Source organism: Pezoporus wallicus, unplaced genomic scaffold (assembly GCF_028554395.1).
Source record: "Pezoporus wallicus isolate ANWC-B61680 ecotype Strahan unplaced genomic scaffold, APGP_CSIRO_Pwel_v1 contig_4131, whole genome shotgun sequence".
NCBI lineage: Eukaryota > Metazoa > Chordata > Aves > Psittaciformes > Psittacidae > Pezoporus > Pezoporus wallicus.
In genome coordinates this window covers 4,032,954-4,053,483 of record NW_026641950.1, presented here as the reverse complement: position 1 = coordinate 4,053,483, position 20,530 = coordinate 4,032,954, and the positions used below count along the sequence as shown (strand labels likewise).

Sequence of the window (20,530 nt, the reverse complement as noted above, 5' to 3'; positions counted from 1 at the left end):
CACTTGGCATGTTTAAACCTCCTAAGGTTGGCATCAGCCCACCTCACAAATGTGTCAAGGTCAAGCCTTTGGAAACAGAGCTAATAGGTAATTTTTGTATCCTGTGCTCTTGAAAGGTTGGGAAAAATATCTCTATGCAAGTCGTTTGCTGTAAACAACCAAAAAATCCCCCTTACAGTGATGTGCAGAGGTACAAAAAGTGATGAAGGCTGGAGAGACACAGCTTGCAGTAGCTTGTTAGTAATCTGAGCATATTTGCTTTGCGTATCGTAAACTTTAGGCTTCTTCTGGGACAAACAAAAAATGCCCCAGAGATTAATTTATCAGTGGCCTCATTTTAGTTTCCAGTTTCGTGCTTCTCATTTGTTGCATGCCTGATTTCATTCACCTTTATTTTTAAGCTGATTTCCTAAGCTCTGTGTCATGGTAATGTTCAGCAGTGCAGCTGAAGAGAGTTAGCCACGTAAGCGGAGCAAGCCAGGGAGTTCTCTTTCGTGCCTGTGGAACAGCACAACCCATCTGCTGCTGAGAATGGGTTTGCGTGGTGGTGGAATGAGAGGTCAGAAGAACATATTTCACAAGGTGGGAGAGGTTGGGGAGGGCAACCCAAGCTGTACCTTTCCTGGAAGCCTGGGTTGTCCCTGGACTTGTCTATGTGCAGGGTGGCAGAGCTCTGCTGGCAGCCAGGATGTGGGCACAAGGGTCTCTCAGCCCAGCTGGGGAGTCCCTGCTTACCCCAAGTGTTCAGGCATCTGGGACATCCAGCTCATCAGGCTGCTGAGGGGTGTGTGAAACTCAAAAAATGCTGCCTCTCCTGTTGGTGTGAAAAACTTGTCACTGTGCTGCTGAAATCAATATGTTCCCGAGGAATGTTTTGGTGATGCGGTGTTTTCCATTGGAGAAAAGGTTCTGTTGAGAGATTACTGGGAGAGTCTGCCTGTTGCTATATGATGTGTTGCTGTGTATTGCTTTCTGGAATCCAATGTGATATAATAAGACAAGTTTCAGCTGGTAGCTGAGAAGGCAACACAACCAATATCAATCCTGGATGTTTAATTTCCTGGTCAAGCAGCAGCTTGTTTCTAAAACTGTGCCTTGTTTGTTTATGGCACAAGAAAGAAAACACTAAGAAAGGCTTTGGTTAACATCCAACTAGACCATAAAGTGTAAAGTAGCTCCAAGAGCTAAATTTGTGAACCTGATTTGTGTGATCAGTAGACAGTCAATAAATATTTAAGAGGTACTTAGTAATACTTGATCGGCTGCAAAAGTGCCCACCTGGAAAGACAAGCATATTCAGCAAAAGCAAATAGTGATGTATAAATACATTAAAAATGAGTCAAATGGAAGCCACTAAGCAGCAGTCGTACTTTTTAGTGTCACTAATGACAGGAGGTGATGTGACGGATGACACAGGTGATAGTCGTATGTAGAATGTCTCCCAAGCCAAGTCTCTGGTCTAGTAGGGTGTAAAAGATGGGAGCAAAAGAATATCCTTTGTGGTCCATGGGATAGTTGGGGTACAGCAAGTCTGATGCCAGCTGTTTACCTTTACAGTGGTCCTGCCCACACATTGCAGATGTGAATGCAAGCAAATGGCAACCCTCGTGGGGCTCCCCAGCCATGACAGTCAGTGAGCATGTGTACACGATTTTGACATTGCAGCCACCAACCCAAACCAGATTCCTGTTCAGCTCCTGCATGGCTGAAGAGGTGCTAAAATTCTCTGGATATCTACTGATGTGCTTAGATCAGAGTTACTTGAGGTAGTTTTAAACAACAGTGGTCATTGAACAATACTGAGAGCAGGATGAAACAAGGCAGTATAGTTAATTCAGTATTACGTGGAGACGTTGTGCATACCAACATAATTCCCAAGACAAGATATGATATGGTCAATGGTCATCAACTACTTCCTTATTAATGAGGACCTTCTAGATAATAGAGATTGATATCTTACATCCTCTGATGTAATGTTGATATCTTACATCCTCTGATATTGGCTCTATATACACCAGATATACCAGTCTGTTTTTTATTTGGTGGACAAATTAGTGTCCATTTTCTCTTTAACTCTCTCTGTTTCTCTGTAACCAGAATTTGCATATAGAGTTACATAGGGGTTTTTAACTATTATTTTCTTTCACTGAGGTTGCCTTTGTGCCTGTTGCTGCTTTTCCTCCTTTGGTACTCTAGCCCTTACCCAACCTAGGAATGTTAGAAATCCAGTATCACCGTGTGCTTTCCTTCAGCATGGGGAGTAGCTGGGTGTCTCTTCTATGGTTTGTGCCTGAAGCTGGACATTTTTAAGTGACCTGAGAGTTGCTTTGAGCAGGGCTGAAATGACATGGTATGTAAGACAGGAGTTGGTTAATTTGGTGACTGTGTGACTTAGCATGTGTCAAAACCTGTGGTGGTGACAGCCAGTGATCAGTTGTAACCAGAGCTGATTTCTTCTTAGTGGCAGCAAAAAGCACCATTTTGTTGGGGAAGCAAAACTGCTTCCAAATGACTTGCTCTCTGTGGACAGGGCCAAGATGTGCCATGCAGAGGTCCTAGCTTAGCTGGAGGAGAGGGTGAGTCATGGGGGACTTGGAGCTGTCCCAGTGCAGTGCTTCATTTGGCCCTTGTTGCATGAGCCACTGAGCTCAGATGAGTGCCATGAGCTGCTGCCTTGGTGGCGTCCCTTTGCACCTTCATCCTGCTTGAGGATGTGCCCAAGCTAGCATGTCAATTGCCAGTGAAGAGTTGATACAGTTCTCTGCTGTGGCAGATGAGATGCGTTCAACTGCCTGTTTGGAGCAACTGTGATAGAGAGAGCCAAGGCCAGGTTGGATGGGGCTTTGAGCCACCTAGACTAGTGGAAGGTGTCCCTGGGGGGGTTGGAAAGAGATGATTTTTAAGGTCCCTTCTAAACCAAACCATTCTGTGGTTCTGTGATAGTGAAGAACCTACTTTTGGGTTGTATGTGTCCTTCAGCTTTGAAATTTCCTTTAGTTCCTTCTGAGTATACTGCCAAACCCTTCTGGGGGAGGACAAAGAAAGTTGGGCTTTGGCAAGAGTTTTGGGAATCGTCTAGGGAAGTGGAGTAGTGGTTCTCTTACAGACATTCAGTAAAAGCACAGCATTCCTCCAGATCTAGAGAGCTTCCCGTAGGTTTTGTATGAATAATACAAGCTTTAAGTTTTCTGAGCAGTTGTTGGTATGTGGGCAGAGATGCTTATTAGTTCACATAATGCTTACATCTTGTCACTGAGCCTTTCACTAGTAATCAACAACAAATTGCTGCAGCTCAGGATAGATATATAACATAACTCTTAAAGGGAAATAAATAAAGGAAAAAATCAACTATCACCTAGGCGAATAAGGTACAAGTTTTAAACCGGTATTATTTTTATATTATGTTTTTAGTTAATGGCAAGAATGCCTTGGTTGTTCTTCTATATAGTTTAAATCATGGATACAAGTAGAGTTAATGCAGTCTTTCTGTGATAATAAATTCTCAGTTGCAAAGTTAATGAGTAGGATGTTTTCTGCCTCTGAACAGGAGGATATCTTTGCTTTCTCTACTAGCATGTTCTTTTTCCTTTCTTCAGTCCCACTCTTGCCATGGCCCACAGGAATCTGACTGGGAGCTGTAATGTTAACTGTGGATGTAAGATTCATGAGTACGAGCCTGTCTGTGGATCAGATGGAATAACATATTTTAATCCTTGCCTAGCTGGCTGCATCAGTGGTGGAAATCATAGCACAGGGGTAAGTGCTTCACCCTCCCAAACACCTGCAACCTGCAAGTAGCCCCTTGGGACTGATGTGGATCAAAGACTGCTCTGTTTCTGGCTCAAACATCCCCCTTCTAAGCTTCAGAGGAGTTGCTGTGCAACTGACTAGACCATGAGTATTTCCATGTTCTGAGAAGCTGGTAATGCTATTACTGCGTGCTCTCCCCCCCCCCCCCCCCCCCCCCCCCCTTCCTTTTAGTTATGTACAAATGTGAGGCACAAGTTCATTTGTACCAAGTAAATCCTCCAGCCAAGTGAGTGCAAAGTGCCACAGTGTAGGGAAGGTTGGTGTTTCCATTACAGACTCGGATGTCCCTGATGGCAGTGGCCTGTGTGTCTGCTGTTCCTGCAGGAACTCTCCTTTCCTATTCCTGCAGGAACAGTACTTGGAGAGGCTTGTTTCTGCAGGGGTTGGAGCAGGGACCTAGAGTCAATGTCATATAATTCAGCTTTCTGATAGGCACAGGCAGCCATGACATACTACCTTTCTGCAATCTCATCAGTGGTGTTACTCACAAGACCTGTTCTGGGTTTTTTTGGCTCCCTCTCTGAATGGAAGGAAAAACTTGACTCTTCAGGTAGTTGGAAGTGTTTAAAGCTCCCATTTAAATTGAGTTATGGGCTGTAAAGTCATTGGTGTTTGTGACAGCCTTGTCATTTTGCATGCGTAGCTGTTGCACTTGCAACAGTGCATTGATAGGTCTTTTTGTTTGTGTAGACTGCCAGTGTATTCTGCTCCGGTAAAATAGTTCGGCCATTCTTATAACCTTTCTTTAAACCTCTCCCAGGCTAAATGAAGTGTCATTGAACTCAAGTAACCAGAACATAAAGGAGTTAATAATCTACTTTCTTTCTTGGACATACATTGCCTGTGCAGCCCAGTTTTCTAGTTATGCTCTACTGGAGAAGGGCATCCTGCTGGTAAAATCACACCATGGAAATCTGGCAGTTTCTAGGAGTGGGCAAAAGAAAACAGCTGAAATGTAGAATCTGACCTAAATAACAACAGAGCATTATATTTGTACAGACCCCAAACTTTTAAATTCTGTTACAGAACCATCCTTTAAAAAAGAATAATTATGACAAGAATTAATGTAAATACGGATTTTCTCAGGACCTGACTGTGCTTTCCAGAAAGCTTATTTATAATGCTTTATAAATAAGGTTTTGCAGTCCTGAGCCAGCCTGTGAAGCAGAAGGTTGTTAGGTGCAGTGCTCTGCTTTCTAAGTTGACTAAATAAGGGTCTGAAATGGCAGGTTCATACACAGATGCCACAGAACAGATTATTTTCCTTTATATTTTTGTTTGTTAAAAGTATCTTGCTGTTTTTTAGCAGAAAATTGCTTTGGCCCAATTGGAAAAGCCTGTGATGTGAGCCTGTGGCTAACTTTCAGTGTCTATATGAATCTTATTTGTACTTTGCTGGACTGAGACATAGGTTTGATCTTTGCTACATTTCACCTCATATCAAACTGGCACTATTAATACATTTACTAGGGAGGTAATTTGGGAGTGCTTTTCACTGCAGATTTTGAAACAAACTGTCTCCCCTTACAACTTAATAAAAAATGCTTCATGGCCTGAAGTTTTAACTTGGTAGCTAGCAATGAACAGAAGAGGGCCAACACTGGTAGGAAAATACGTATCTTCGTTGAATAATGCTTTATGTAGAGTACTTTTAGAAAACTAAATATAATCTTGTCCCACCGTATAACACACAAACTGTTGCTAACCTATAACATATGGATTTAAATTTAGAATATACAGTGTTTTCAGAATTAGCCATTTAAAAATTAGAAATGGGAGAAAAAGATGCCAGTGTGCAGTTCTTACCTGGGTTTTATATGTGTTCCTCTACTGTATTGTTTCTGTTGTGCCATATCTTTTTCATTTAGTGAATGGACTTGGTTTCTCTGGTGATAAACCCAGATTGTGTAGTAAAGATGGCTATTTTCTGTATGATATATGATGCCTATTTGGCATTTGCATTTGAAAGCAGTAAGATTAAGGTGAGGGACTGTAGGAGGAAGCAGGTACTCACTTGATATTAGAGTGGAGCCTTTGGAAACTGGGTTCTGTCATTACCTTCATTGCTAAGCGATGTTGGGCAAGTCACTTAAGGAAAACGTTTCCCAGTCAGCCATTAGTCTTGTATTTTTCATATTCCAGAATGAGGGACATGAGCGATAACCAGAAATGTCATTTGTAGAAGCACTGACTGCCTAAATTGTATGTGAAGGCACAAAAAATTATGTTTAGAATATAGTAAGTTATATATAATGTAAAATGTTCTGCAAAAAAATGAGTCCAATTGTTTGAAATTAGTCACCCACATTTATGAAACCTTTGATCTGTTTCAGTTACTTAGCTACAAAATAGAGATAACAGCATCAGTGCTTCATCTCATAACTGTTTTGAAGTTCCTCCTTTTTGAAAAAGTTAAGCTATAATGGTGAGTGTGATAGAAAAATACTTATGAAAAGTGAGTCATTCTGTCTTTGTAGAGGAATATGTTTAGTGTGAGAAGAAAAATACCTGGAGCCACATTTTGAAAGTGGGAGGTAAAAATTGATAAATTGTTATGCTAACTCCCATGGGCAAAAATGTGAGGTTATGTCAGAGCACAAACAAATACAAAGGTATACATTAACGTTGACAAGTAACCATAATTTGGTTATTTCCTTGTGTCCAAGTGCTTAAATTTGCAACCTTAAGATGGTGTCATAATGCATCTTCTGTGCACATTTGGTCTTAGGTTTTATGACTGAAAACATTGAAAGGAAAATCTCCTTCGTGTAACATCACACAACCTGTTTCTTCTCTAGTGCTAGAGTATTCTGATCTGCGCACCCCTTTGCCATTAGATTTGTTGAAAACAGTAGTAAAATAAGTGTGACAGGAGGCTATTACTGACCTAGCTCTTTGTCATGGTTTACGCCCACTCTTCCTCACCTTGCTTAAATCATGATCCCCTTTGCCAATGAAATGCCCATTCTTTATTCAGTCTCTTCATCCTAATTTCAGCCTCTCTGCTCCTGTAAGAGTTTTTCCTGTCCTCTGGTCTCTGCTTTCCCCTTATTCACTGGTTTTGTTCTTGTGCACATCCCATCCACATCCACTCCTGCATCCAGCTGGAAGGTCCTGAGCTCCAAGTGTGAAGTGGAGCTTGTTACTCTTTAGCTGAATTTGGGTATACTTCCACTAAATGGCAGAAGACAATTCCTGAATATGAAGATCAACAGCCTGCCAAATTCCAGAAAATGGCATTGTGAGTGTTGTGTAAAGAGTGTTTCCTCACAGGTTTTGTAATACAGTAGAAACGTGTTTTCTCCAGCTTCCCTGTCAGAAGTGATTGAATTGTATTGGCAGAATTTTACAAAAATATTCCAGACTTTTTTTTATTTTTTTTTTTTATAAAGCCTAAATGAAACAATGGAAGTGCAATCTCATTATGGAGAGTCCTGTCCAGCTTTAAAAATACTTGGATGGTAACTTCACTTGTACTTGTGGTAATGATGCTAGAGATAAAAGATTGGGGGGTACCATGGGACTGTCATACCATGTCTCTGCGCAGTGTCTTTCTTGCATGGGTTTTTAATGTGGAGATGTTCTTTTCACTCTCCCCAGGTAAGAAATTACACAGAATGTGCCTGTGTCCAGAGTCGCCAGGTGATCACTCCACCCACGGTGGGCCAGCGTAGTCAGCTCCGGCTGGTCATTGTCAAAACCTACCTGAATGAGAACGGCTATGCTGTTTCTGGGAAGTGTGATCGAACCTGCAACACGCTTATCCCGTTCCTAATATTTCTCTTCATTGTTACCCTCATAACAGCATGTGCCCAGCCATCAGCAATCATAGTGACACTCAGGTGAGAACTCGGTTATGTTTTTTTTTGCTGTGCCTGCTATCACCTGCTTATGTCAGAAGAGGCTGGGGCAGTGCAGCCAAACTCCTTCAAGCTTATGTATCATTAAGAAGTGAATAGAATAGGGCTGACAAGGATAGGGTGGAACTTGCTTGTATTTAGAATATGTAACAGGATAATCCACTTTAGGAAACATGCAGTGCCCAGCAAATTTCAGCCACTATAAAGAGACAACGAGTAAAAACATCAGGTAAAAAAATAATTACTCCTGAAGAAGCTTTCAACCTTCTTAAAGCAATGGTTTGGATTTTCAAGTACAAATAAAAAAAGTTAGTACCTAAAATTATCAGGAGTGGGCACATCAGACTTCCAGTTGCTTGTGCAGCCTTAGTTCAACTACCATGTGCACAGCACTGTCATAATTCAGAGACTTCTGACTTTATTCCTTCTGATTCCGGGTTTTCCACCTGTACAATAATTATTATAAAACCATTGTCGTTATGCTGACATTACACAGAACTAAACTACGGTCAATGAACATTAATGTTGCACTAAGTCTAACAATAGAGAGGTGCATAATGGACATATCCAGCAGGATTTTGTAATGTTCAGAGAAAAAAAAGATGGCCCCCACACATGAACAGTGACACCCACTGCCTCAGACTACATATTGTGCACAGTGCTTCGGTCCAAGTTCTGTGACCCGAGTTGGTTCTCTGATTTCTCAGTTTCTGAGTGAGTGCTTGACTTCAAAACTTTGATTTTACAGCTGCACCCCCTTGTGTGTTTTTACCTTATATTTCAATGTCATTAGAAACTGCCTAACGTTAATTTCAGACCTTTAGGTTAAGATTTAAAAATATTTTTTAATTAGAAGAAAATTTGTGGTTTACTAAAGCTGTAATTGCATTGTGGTATATCATTACTTTGTATCTGGTCTTTTGAAAGGTTGACATTTTCCCTTGGAAACCAATGGAAGAAATCTCATATTACTTGTACTGAAAAGGAACAGTGTTCAAAGAGACTGTTTGGATGTTTCTACCAATATTTTTCCTAAAGCAACTCTGAAGCACTTAATGCTGCACAGAGATCTGTTGCATTCAGAAGCTGAGTCCAGCTTTCAGCAAGTTAATTCTCCATTAAGTCTAATTTTTCTAAAAAAAATTAAGAAAGTAAAGGAAGGCATTATATGAAATAATAGGAAATTATAATGAGAAGCCATAAACATTTTGGTTGGATTCTCTAAATTTCCTTAATGGGTTTGAATCAAATTTGTCAGGCTTTACGCAAGTAAAGAAAGGTTAAAAGGCGTGACTGAGATTTTGATTAAACAGGAACAGGAGGAGTTGGCAGCATTTTTTTCCTAGCTATAAGAGTTAACAATATTTAAAGCTAAATGGAATATTTAAAGCTAAATTTAAACAAGGATCTTTTTATAGCTCAGAAAAAACATAGGACATCCCACAATGATTATCTGTTATGACTGTTTCTTCAGAGGAGTTTTCATTTTGCCTGCTAGGTCTGTAGAAGATGGGGAGCGGCCCTTTGCACTAGGAATGCAGTTTGTTTTATTACGAACTCTTGGTAAGTTTTACAATTATTCAGCATTTCAATAAAGGTTCCCTGTATTCAGCTTAAATGTACCAGAAAAATACTAAAATTCCATAAATCTGCAAATAATTGTCTGACTAATTTTATTAGGAACTTAAAATTACTAGCTTCTAAAAATATTGTAGCTAATAATGCATTTATTTTTTTTATCTATTACTGACTTTCTGGAACATTTTTGTCCCATAGATATTTTTACAGTTTCAAATTTAATTTAAAAATTCTTACTAAATTTTCTAAGGATTTTTTTTTTTTAGAAACCAATTCTTATTGCTTTTAGCAAGAACAATAGCTTTTTTGCATTTTTTAAATAAGAAGCAATTATTGCTTAGTGTCTAATTTCAAATGTTTCAAATCAAAAAGAGTACATGTTAAAAGTCTTTTCCACTGAAGTAGTTTCTTTCAAGCTATTGAACTTCTATAAAGAAACACTGAAAAGAGCACTGTGGGTTCATCTACTACAAAGCATATGACTAGAGCAAGCAAGGACTCTTCTAAGAGAACAAGAGGAAAAGCCTGTATAATCGCATCTGGAAGTTTCTTTTGAGGAAGGGCATTTTGGACTTAAGGGTGTTGTGTTTCTGGAGAAAGCATGAACCTTCAGTGGGTTGGCTGCATTTTTAGCAATCTTAGAAAAGTCTATTTCTGTAGAAGATTGATTTGAAAGAAAAATTTATAACAATTAAGACATTTTGTAGTCATTGGGACTTTTTCTTCTAACCTAAAGCAGCAACCTCAGCCCTTTCCTAGCTCATGGTCAATGGATGTTCAGCAAGGAATGCTCTGAAGACAGTGTTGTATTTTGTTCCTTTTCTGCCTTTTATTTCCTGAGAGCATTATTGGATTTTCTTTTGGGGGACACATAACTCAAGAAGAGGTGTTTGTGGACAGCAGGTTGCTTCTCTCCCATTTGTGGTTCATTTCATGTATAGGATATGTAGTGTTGGTCGGAAGATTGGTTGACCAGTTTTCCGTATCCTACACTTCATGTGAGAACAGTGATATAGAAATCTCAAAAATTATTAACCTACACTGTTCAGCTAAGGCAAATAGTTCCTTTAGAAGCCTTCCACTATATGCTAACACATTATTTCTGTTGCTATTTTCTTTCAGCTTACATTCCCACTCCAATTTATTTTGGGGCTGTTATTGACACCACGTGCATGCTTTGGCAACAGGATTGTGGCATACAAGGATCTTGTTGGGAATACGATGTCACCTCGTTTCGTTTTGTCTACTTTGGACTGGCAGCTGCTCTCAAGTTTGTAGGATTCTTTTTTATTTTCCTGGCCTGGTATTCCATTAAGTGTAAAGAAGAGCAGCTTCAGAGACAGAGATGGAGGGCTTCACCGGTGAACACTGTGAGTGAGATGGTTGGCCAAACTGGACCCCAACAAAACTATGCACGGACTAGATCCTGCCCTACCTTCAGCTCCCGAGGGGACATCAGTGTGGCACAACGAATGAATTGTGTAGCACAGACATACCCTGGCCCTTTTTCAGAAGCAATAAACTCCTCGTATGAAAATACATTGGAAGAAGTCACTGCTGAGATATAGACCCCTGGCTTGGTAATGTAGTCTTTAGTTTTGTTGGTTGACTTACTTATGGCGCCTTGTAAAACACCTGTGCCTTCTATTTTTAACCTAGATGTAACATGTGATAAAACCAACAAAGCTTAATGCAAACAACCATAGTATATTCCTGAGGGCTGGATACCTCATACCAACCTAAGCTCTTATTTCTCCCCTCCCAACAATGGAGTTTTAAAAATTCTGTTTGTAATTATTTCAGATGTGTCCATTAAATGTCCATGCTCTGATCTAATATCAGTGTAAGGGTGAGGTACTGTGGACAATAGAAGTCAGTGAAAGAGTGACAAAAACTCATATCATTAATGTCTAGACGTCACAAAAGCGCTTAAAAGTTTCGTCAACTTCATATCCACAAATTGTATTTTTAAGAGATGAGGAATTACTGTGAGTTCTGCTACAAAGCACAACTGAACTTGTTTAAACTATGCAACTTATTTGGACAATTGTATGTGCAGCAAATTGAGTTTAAAGTTTGCTTTTAAAAATATTACTGCAACTGAACTGAAAGGGGCTACTTTCAGACATAAGCATTAAATTTTAAAAGAACATAAGGTTTAAAGTACTGTTACTAACATGTTAAGCCATACAAAAGTTGTGTATCAGGTAACATTTGCAAAAGTTGAGTCATAATATTTTTATCCTGTCAAAATGTGCATTAATTTTCAATGTAGTCATTCTTCACAAAGTACACAGGCTAGGAAAATATAATGCTTGGAGTAAAAAACTTCAGTATTAATTTATAATAACATTAAGATGTAGGAATCACACACACATACCAGAGCAGATATGTGCATATTTCTGTCGTGTTATCTGGGGAGCTATTACTAGCATCAGATCCATACTTTTCCTGAAGAAGAAAATAACCGGGTATAGCTTGATAAGAAGAACTTGTCTGTGCTTCAGTGAACAAATCTTTAGGAGAGCTAAGGGCCTCATTTCATGTTCGACTGGCCACCTGGGATGCATCAGACCCCTTGCAGCCTGTGATGGCATGGGGTTCGGGCTGTCATCGCTTGCTGCCCTGCTGTGGGAGTGAGCAGAGAGCCTTTAAGTGACTTCGAGCAGCCTGCCCATTGTGGTGCCTGGTATGAGCATGGCAGGACAGGCCTGGAGGTCCTAGTTGAATGGTTTGTCCAACAAGTGGACACCTTTCCTTTTTGCAGCTTCATTAAAAGCTTCTGTGAAGGCAAAGGGCGAGTCATGTCTCCTTTGCCCTTCCATGGGAAGAGCTAACAATAGAAATTGTCTACAAGTGTGGACCCACAGGGTGTGATGTGGCCTTTGCATATTCCTAATTACTGTAGTGTGCTTTCTGCCCAGGAGGTGCTGAGACTTTCTAATGAAATGTACTTGGCATTTCATTTCTTGCCCTGGAGGCTTTGTAGTGGCATGCACATGATGTACTAATGATGTCTCAAAGGGCAGAGAACAATTTCAGGTGGACCGTAGGAAATTAAAGTTGTAGTTTGCCCTGCAGGGAAAGTCTCAGAAGTTTAGGAAGTTAAAAGCACTCTTTGAAGAAGACTCATTGATAGTCAGGTTTGGTTTTTGCCATGTAGAGAGCTTGCATGAAAATAAATAGAAAAGAGCAGAACTTCTGCGTATTTTTGAACAGTTATTCCTGGTTTAATTTTTAATTGCAAGTTGATCAAATGTTACGTGGAACCAAGTTCTTGAAATGAAAGGCAATATTCTCCTTGGCATCCATTGAGTTGTCTTGGGAAAAGCAGATTTCCCTCTCCTCCTTTGCTGACTGCCTTTCCTAATCCCATGGCTCTTTTTGACTGGCACATGGGACTACCCATGGGGCTGTTTTCCTTGCTTGAAACAGTAGCTGCTTATTTCGGAGTATCTCAGTCCATTTATATAGCTTGGAATAATTTCCACTCACTCTGTCTGCAAACTCAGATGCTTCTACCCCAAACTACAACATAGAGGAATATTGTTATAATCACCTCCTCCTCTTAAGTACATATTCATAGCTTTCTGGGATCAAGCCTGAGAATTTTTTTCTCTTGTGCAGCCACCAGATACAATACATCCTCAGTCAGCATGTGCCACCTGAGATGTTACTTTCTATACTTCTCAGCCTGAGAAATAAATTTCCTTCGCTCAAATGTATTTGGTATATTTCTTTTTGCCATAGGAGGTCAGAATAGGTGATAAAAATATTCCCATTTTTTTCTAGTCTCAAATGCTTCTTGCACCAGGAATTTCCTGCCATTGCAAAAATCGAGGCAAAGTAGTAGGACAAAACGTAATTGCAGCCCATCACCTATCCCTTTTAATCACTTGCCCATTTTAATCATCCTGGGGTGAGATGAAGAACAACAATCTTCTCAAATACCTCAGAAACGACATACAGGAAATTGTAAAAGGCTGGAGATGAATCATCTATCCTGATCTATTTTATTTCATGCCTTGTATGTGCTTCTTTTCCATGTAAATAACAAAGGAGAGAAGATTAGTCTTGTAGGATTGTCAGGAGCTGACGCTGATGGCAAAGAATGAGAGTGATAGAAGTGACACATCTGCAACTGCTGCTGCTTCTGAGCTGATTTCAGGGGAATTCAAAGCTTGTTGGAATGGTGGCCACCTGTTTTTTTAGGAAATAGTGACAATTCAGCTTCTAAAAACATTATTTTTTTTTAAATGTTTGAGAAACTGAATGTAGAAGGAAAGATGTTCAATTTGGAAATACCAAAAAAGCCTTGTTTACATACTTTCAATAGCCTTTTAATTTTCCTTTCAAAATCATATTTGAAACAAAAAGTAATTTGTTACTTTTCAAACAAATTTGTTAGTGTTTTTGGAGATAGATGATTTTGACAATATGAATATATTTCTACAAAATCACTTAATTAAATCAGCACCCTCTGAAAGAAAGAAAACCCAAACTCTAGCCTGTTTTTGATTGATTCCTGAAAGAGGTTTTATTGTGAGTAAGCTGTAACAGTCTAAACCAAGCCAGTAACAGCACTCAGGGGAAGTGCATTAACTTCTTAGAGAACTCAATTTCAGCCTTGTCAACATTGACTGAAATGTGGGCTGAGACCTGCTGAACGAACACTATTTTCTGAGGTTGTCATTGCTGAAGGAAGAAGCACAGTTGCTAGAGAAATTGTGTGCATGCCTAGCAGTAGTCATGATTGATGTATGGTGATAAACTGACTCACAAGAGGAAAAAAGGAACTTTATCTGTCACCTGGTGAAAATAGCCGTGCTATCTTCCTGTTGTGAAATCCTCTGACCATAGAATATATAATTCCATTCACCTGTAATTTCTGTCACCTTCCCTCTCTACCACCAAATACTAAAGGCTGCATAGTAGTGAGTACAAGAAAAGGTAGTGCAGGTGACCCAAACACTCACAGGATGCTACTGGTAGTAGCAAACCCAAGTCACCTACCTGAAGTTAACCAGCCAGAGATAGTATGGAGCAATCATATTGTCATTATCTGCAAGTCCACAAAGTACCATCATGCCAAGGCACAATGCTCAAGAGCAGACTTGATTTCCATTTACACCACTTATTCCTGATTTAGGGTTAGGGACATGAGAGGAGAAGTATCCCCTTGGACTACTTTTAGAGTGAAGTAGCCCCCTATGGACCTGACTGAAGCTTCCCATTCATCCTTGTTTCCCCAAAAAGGGGAAAACCTCAGAAAGGGCATAGCCATTTCCTTGGGTGCTTATGAGTGCAGCAGCCTCCAGAGATGGTTCATAGATCTTTTGGAGGTTGGATTACCTGGAGAGTTGGACTCTCTGTATTTCTAGTTCTAGGCAAAAGCCCTGTGGTTTTGTTCTCTGGTCTTCTCCATGAGCATATTGGATAGAATATGGTATAATTTGTAAGTGGTGGCATTTTGTATCTTTTCAGTACAGTGTGAGAGCTGCAAGGAACACATTGAGTATTATCATGCAATTTATATTTAATTGGAAGCATTTTGTTCTTTAAACAAACCTACCTTTAAAAGTGCACGTAGTAACATGAATATCTTCAGAACTTGCTGTTCTGTAAGTGAAGAAGGGGCACAAATCTCCTCCTAGGCATTAGAATTATAAGCTTGAAAAGCCCCAGATTAGTTACAAACACCTGAGTGTAGTGTTTTGAAAAATATGGATTCTTCTTTTTTAAAAAATATACCTTATTAATTCTTATCATTAACTATCCATGCATTATGGCTCTGATTCAGCAGAACACTCAACTATGTATGTAAGTTTATATACTTATTATTTAAGTAGTGCACTTAAAAATAATGCATATATGTCAGTATTGGACTGAATCCCATTTTCATTCAAAAAGGAGATCCTGTACCCAAAGAGTAATTTCCATGCTGAGGTTTTTTTCACCATGGATTCAGTGATCATTATAACCAGAACAGCACAAAGTAGCACTTGAGTACTCCCTGGAGGCATTCATGTGTGGTTACTTTTGTATCTGGCAGTGGATGAAAGCCGTCATTTTCAAATAGAATTCAAATTTAAAATATTTTGTGGACATGATCAAAGAGACGTTCTAACTTTTCCTGTCAATCTCTTATTTTCTCAGTTTCTGGCTGAAAATGTGTGTTAGGTGGGGAGATAGATTAAATAAGGTCATCTTTCTGACCTTAAAGCTAATGAAATTGCTTCAAGTAACACTTTAGATTGTGCCCTTTCACAGAATTTGGACTAAAGGTTCAGATGGCAAATTTTCAGTGTCCAGCGCAAACAGAGCAGAGCACTGTCTGCTCAGTGTAACTCAGAATGGCTGAGAGAGGGGTCAGCAGGTCCTGTACTGTTCTTGCAGGTTTTCCCCCAAATGCCTGGGTTATTGCTGCCTTATTACGCTTCCTGTGCGTGTAATATCACAACTCTTCATGGTGTTATATTGACATAAAACTGATGATAAACAGTCCAAAGTGTCTTACTTCTGTTTTGGAGCCAGATTCTCAGTCTCATCAGTGCGATGATGAGTCTGAAGAATTGGACCAGTAACTTGGGTTGGGCATTACCAAGCTGGTGCTTTAGCAAGTGTGTGTGAGCTAAGACATATCAAGTGCTTGTTTAGCGTTTATACTCTGTTCACTGGTTGTTATTACTTTGTTACTGGTTGTTAGATCAAAGACAAACTATTTCCTAATTAAGTCTATATTTTTCTGTTTTCTCAATAATGTGTATTTTATAGCAGCACAAGAGATGCTATGCTGCATGCTGTAGTGTCGGGGTTCCCCTAGCAGAAGCCATCCAGCTGTGGTTTCCTTCCAGGGGCTTAAAACACCTGGTGACAGAGATTTACCTGGACTGCAGTCTGAATCAGTATTGCTTTGGACAGTGTTTGCCCCTTGTAGGTTAAACCTGTATCAATATGTTTGATTCAGGTTCTTCACGTATCAGACTTGATTTTACAGACGTTTTTATCCCTCAGAGTGCTTAGAAGGTGGACAGTCAACATGATATTATGGTGGTAGAATTAGGGCTTTCTTTTTATCTTATAACATTTTATAAATAACAATTCAAAAAGGTTACATAGCAACACTGTTGCAGAGTAGAGATGTGGAGCTTTCAGCTTGGGCACTAGGCATGGCCAGGGTTCACATGATTTGTCTTCTTTACACTGAATATCACAAATACATGTTATTATGTGGCCAAAAGTTTGAAAGCCTACCTGATTATCAGGAAGGAATTTTTTCTTATCCTTTCCACAGAATATATTACATAAATTAAGGAGGACAGCTAATACTATCTATAGCTATATCCATTATGTTCACTATGGTAAATAACTGTACTTTTTAACAATCCCCCTCTTCAGTCCTTTAGATAAGCTATTTTCATTTGACTTAATACAGCCTTTTAAACGCAGATAGCTCTGCAAGTTCAAAGTAGCTACAAACATTTCTTGGTTTCAAGTGTCATGAAGCACGCTATTTATTCAGGTTTCATTCTACACTTCTGACATTACCTTCTACATATTCTTCTACTTACATTATCTGTGTGTGTACTGTGTTGTCTTAACAAACCAATTGTCACAATGTTATCTTGTAAAAGCATTTTGTTCATGATACAGAAGAAGTGAAAAGCTGTGGAATTCATGAAGGGCTACAAAAAGCATCCAAAACATTGTTCACCTCAAGGAAGTATGAGATAGCTTGATAATCTTTGGACAAATGACTTAACAACACTGTGGTGCTACTAGGTAATGAAGTATTTTACAGTGTATTCTCTATGACTTAAATGACATATTCAAGGCATGTCAGTGATGCAACTGCATGTGTTTTTGTTCTTAAAGTCTGTACTGCTCCAGCAAAGACAGTGTTTGTAATTCCTCGTGGGCCAATTCCTGCCTAGCTCTTCTGTGGGAAAGTCATTTCAGGAGGCTGTATAGCATTTGGCCTAGTGCTAACAGCTAAGGTAAAAGCTGACCACAGAAATCTCATGTAGGATGTATTCATGCTGCTGTAGCATGTTATTTAATTTAGTGGCTTTGCTTAAGCAGAGGCTGAAAATAAATTCTATAGTAATTACAAGAAACATCAGGATAAATTCTGGGACCCATTAACCAAGCAGCATTAGTAAGCAATTCTTTTTTTGTTAGTAAGCATTGAACTGAGGATTCAGATCTGAAATACTAACATTTTTCCATGGAATACCAAAAAGAGAGGGGTAGAATATGAGCAAATTCCACCTTTAGCAATCGAAAAAGGTCAAACCTGGCCAACTTTAAAGTAAGCTATGGTTTAAAAAGAGTTTCTTTCCCATATTGAACTCTAAAAGGTAATTAGTTTCTGTTACTGTGCCTAGACTGCTCATACAGAGGAGGTATCTCTATTGTAAATAGCACTAAGAGGTACGCCTCTGACTGACTGGTCAGAAATGTTACCTCTGTAGCAAACCCTGTATTTGAAAACACAGAGGATAATTTCAAAACAAAACAAAAAATTCACAAAATCATCTGGAACTGAGTTTTGGTACAAAAAACCCAAGTGAATTTGGAATCAGTGAGATCCATGTTTGAGTGAAGGGTTTTCTCCAAGAAGAAACTGCTTTTTTTCCCAGTTGAGCAAACAGGAGTTTTGCCCTTGGCTGCAGTGCATACTTCTACCAAATGATTTAAGCAGAACAGCAAAGGTCTGGGTAGTATGTTAGGAGCATGGAGTGGGCACATTGCCTGTAACTGTTTAGTTTTTTTAAAAACTCATTATTAAGCAAACGTGTAGAGTATTAAGGAAATTTGTAGAGTATGTCTGACCGTATGAGTGTGTGGGTGCTGTGCTGTGGTAAAAAGGCACTAATTGGTTTATGCGGTTTCTTTTGCATACTTTAGGCTCCTGTATGAGGTTTTTTAATTGGTATTTATTTCTCGGCAGAGCTTAGAATAATTTTAAAGCTGTGTAACACATCATTTAATGAAATCTGTTGTCAACAGCTGTTGTAAACATGTGTTTACAAAACAAACTCTTGAATACTTGATATTTGGAAATAAAAAATAGCATATCATCTGTGTTTTATTTCTGACCAAAAAAAAGCAAGAGGCAAAAAAGGATCTTTGGAAGCAGTGCAATCATTATGGATCATGTGATGAAGTATTTGGTCTTTTAATGAGTCGTCAGACAAACCAAATCTTACCACTGAATTCAGTGACCACTGAATCCCAGCTAAGTACTGGTCATGCAGAAATAAACTGTAAAATTCCACCATTTCCTCTTTCCTCTAGCACTAAATTTGATTGATACTAGTTATATGCTGAAAAATACAGATTTGTTTCAAATAGATATTGAGTGTTAGAAAAAATACATAAGGTACAAGTCCATGTGCAACTATGCTACTCAATATAAGGGGAACAGGACATGAATCCAAGGACTGGACTCTGGATGTCCGCACTGCTAAGTGCTTAGTTCACTCGTGGGCTCTTGATATGGACCACACCAACCAACTACCTCCATGTGGTTTGTGGGTAAGTGTTATACCTGTTTCCTACTCTCTGGACTCACTTTAACTTAAAAGTATAGGTGTATCCATGGATGGAAATTCTGTCCCAAGGCGGCCATGTCTTTCAAGATTAAAAGCACAGCAGGTTGAAGTTGAAAGTGTCTTTCTAGACATGTTTCATTACTGAGCCTTTATAGCAAAGTGTTTTGACCTGCTGTGCTCATCACGGCTGGATGAGCTGTAGCTTGTTTCTATGAAATTTTCTCACTTCTTGGTGTACTGTGAATATTATGAGCCCCCACACCCCTGCAATGACCAAACAAAACTTTGCTGCCACAGGGAAGCTGAATCCGCTTGGATTCAGAACATGGCTTGCCTTTTGGAAGTATCTAAGTGCTTTTGGTTTTAGAATATAGGCAAAAACTGTGGTGGTGCACAGCACCTATCAGAATCAGGCCCTCAGCCAGCAGTGCAGCTTCAGCCAATGTATGTGACGAGGGAGGAACTACTGTTTTCATGAATGATAGAGAAATCCATGGGGTTCAGATCCTCTCAGACTTCTAAGTTCAAAGTAAGTCCTAACAGTTTTAATTTCCAATACATATAAGCACACAAAAAAGTATCTTGCAGATCCCCTTGAATGTCACTTGTGTCTAAGACTAGAACTGTTAAACCAAGGAATGTGCTGTGGATGAAATTATCATCAGTATAGTTCCAGCACATCACAGGTATCATTGCTAGTTGAAAACTGAGTAAATGAGCTACCTTGGCAGGGTCTGGAAGCACAGCAGGGTAGTACAGAGGTCAAGGAGAGGCACCGTTGTATTGCTTTGCACTGACATCTGCTGCCTGAGCAGGAGTAAAATTACCCAGGGCAGCTCCAAGGGGGCTCAGGCTGTGATTGTGTCCCTTCGGGTGGGATGTTATGCTTTTGAAGTGACTCTGTGGCTTGTACCCCACTTACTGCACATTGGTTCTCACTGAAAAATGGTGTCAAAGCACACAAACTGTATTGGATTTTGCTGAAACCAAAAAGGGATGTTTTATTACAGCATAACACCCATTGGGCACCAGCCACCCATGGATGCTCAGACCTCAAGACTATTCCTGAGCAGATCCTCCCTGAACAGGGCTGTTGCAGCTATTGCCTTCTCAGCTGTTTTGCACACAGATGCTCTCCTGTGCCGCTTGCATGACTTCCAATGTAGACAGCTGCAGGCATCTAAAGGGATTTTGGTGGAGACAGTGGAGGTAGTCTATGCTCAGAGCCGCACTCTGAAAAAACCCTTCAATTGACTGCCACATAAACCTAAGGTGGCTGAACTCCAGACTGATGCTCTGATCCAAATGTGTGAGGTTTTTTGTTTTGGTTTCTGTTTGCGTACATTAACACCTCAGGAACAACAGGATTTACCTACCCGTAAGACCACTAAGTCATGTTTGAAGTTCTGGAAATTAAACATTGCCTATCTTTGAGGGCTTTTCTTGGGGGCTTTCGGTTGGTAGGTCTCGGAAAATGTCTCACACAGTCCAAGGGTGTAAGGACAGTACTTGCTGCTTTCTTTTAAACCCCAGAAGAAGCATTTTACATAACAATGGCACCACCCGAAGATGTGCAAGCCTTAAAGTTACTCCATTCCAGCTCCAGGCCCTCTTTAGAATGTAACCGCGTACTGCTTTTCAAAATAGACACACCTGCTCCTATTCTTGCTCCCTGCTCTCTGCGTGCTTCCTGTGAGGAGCATTTGCCTATAAAGTCAGATTTAG

The 20,530-nt window shown here is 39.7% G+C and overlaps 1 protein-coding gene across 2 annotated transcripts in view; it reads left to right on the top strand.

The window, feature by feature from the left end:
* Positions 1-11,749, top strand: part of SLCO5A1 (solute carrier organic anion transporter family member 5A1) — a 67,073-nt gene extending 55,324 nt beyond the window's left edge. For both annotated transcript variants that reach the window (XM_057426170.1, XM_057426171.1), the window contains exons 7-10: positions 3,597-3,756; positions 7,411-7,652; positions 9,169-9,233; positions 10,371-11,749. In XM_057426170.1, the coding sequence (XP_057282153.1) occupies positions 3,597-3,756; positions 7,411-7,652; positions 9,169-9,233; positions 10,371-10,816 (913 nt within the window). In that variant the 3' untranslated portion in view covers positions 10,817-11,749. The remainder of the gene's footprint in view (positions 1-3,596; positions 3,757-7,410; positions 7,653-9,168; positions 9,234-10,370) is intronic.
* The last annotated feature ends 8,781 nt before the right edge of the window (positions 11,750-20,530 follow it).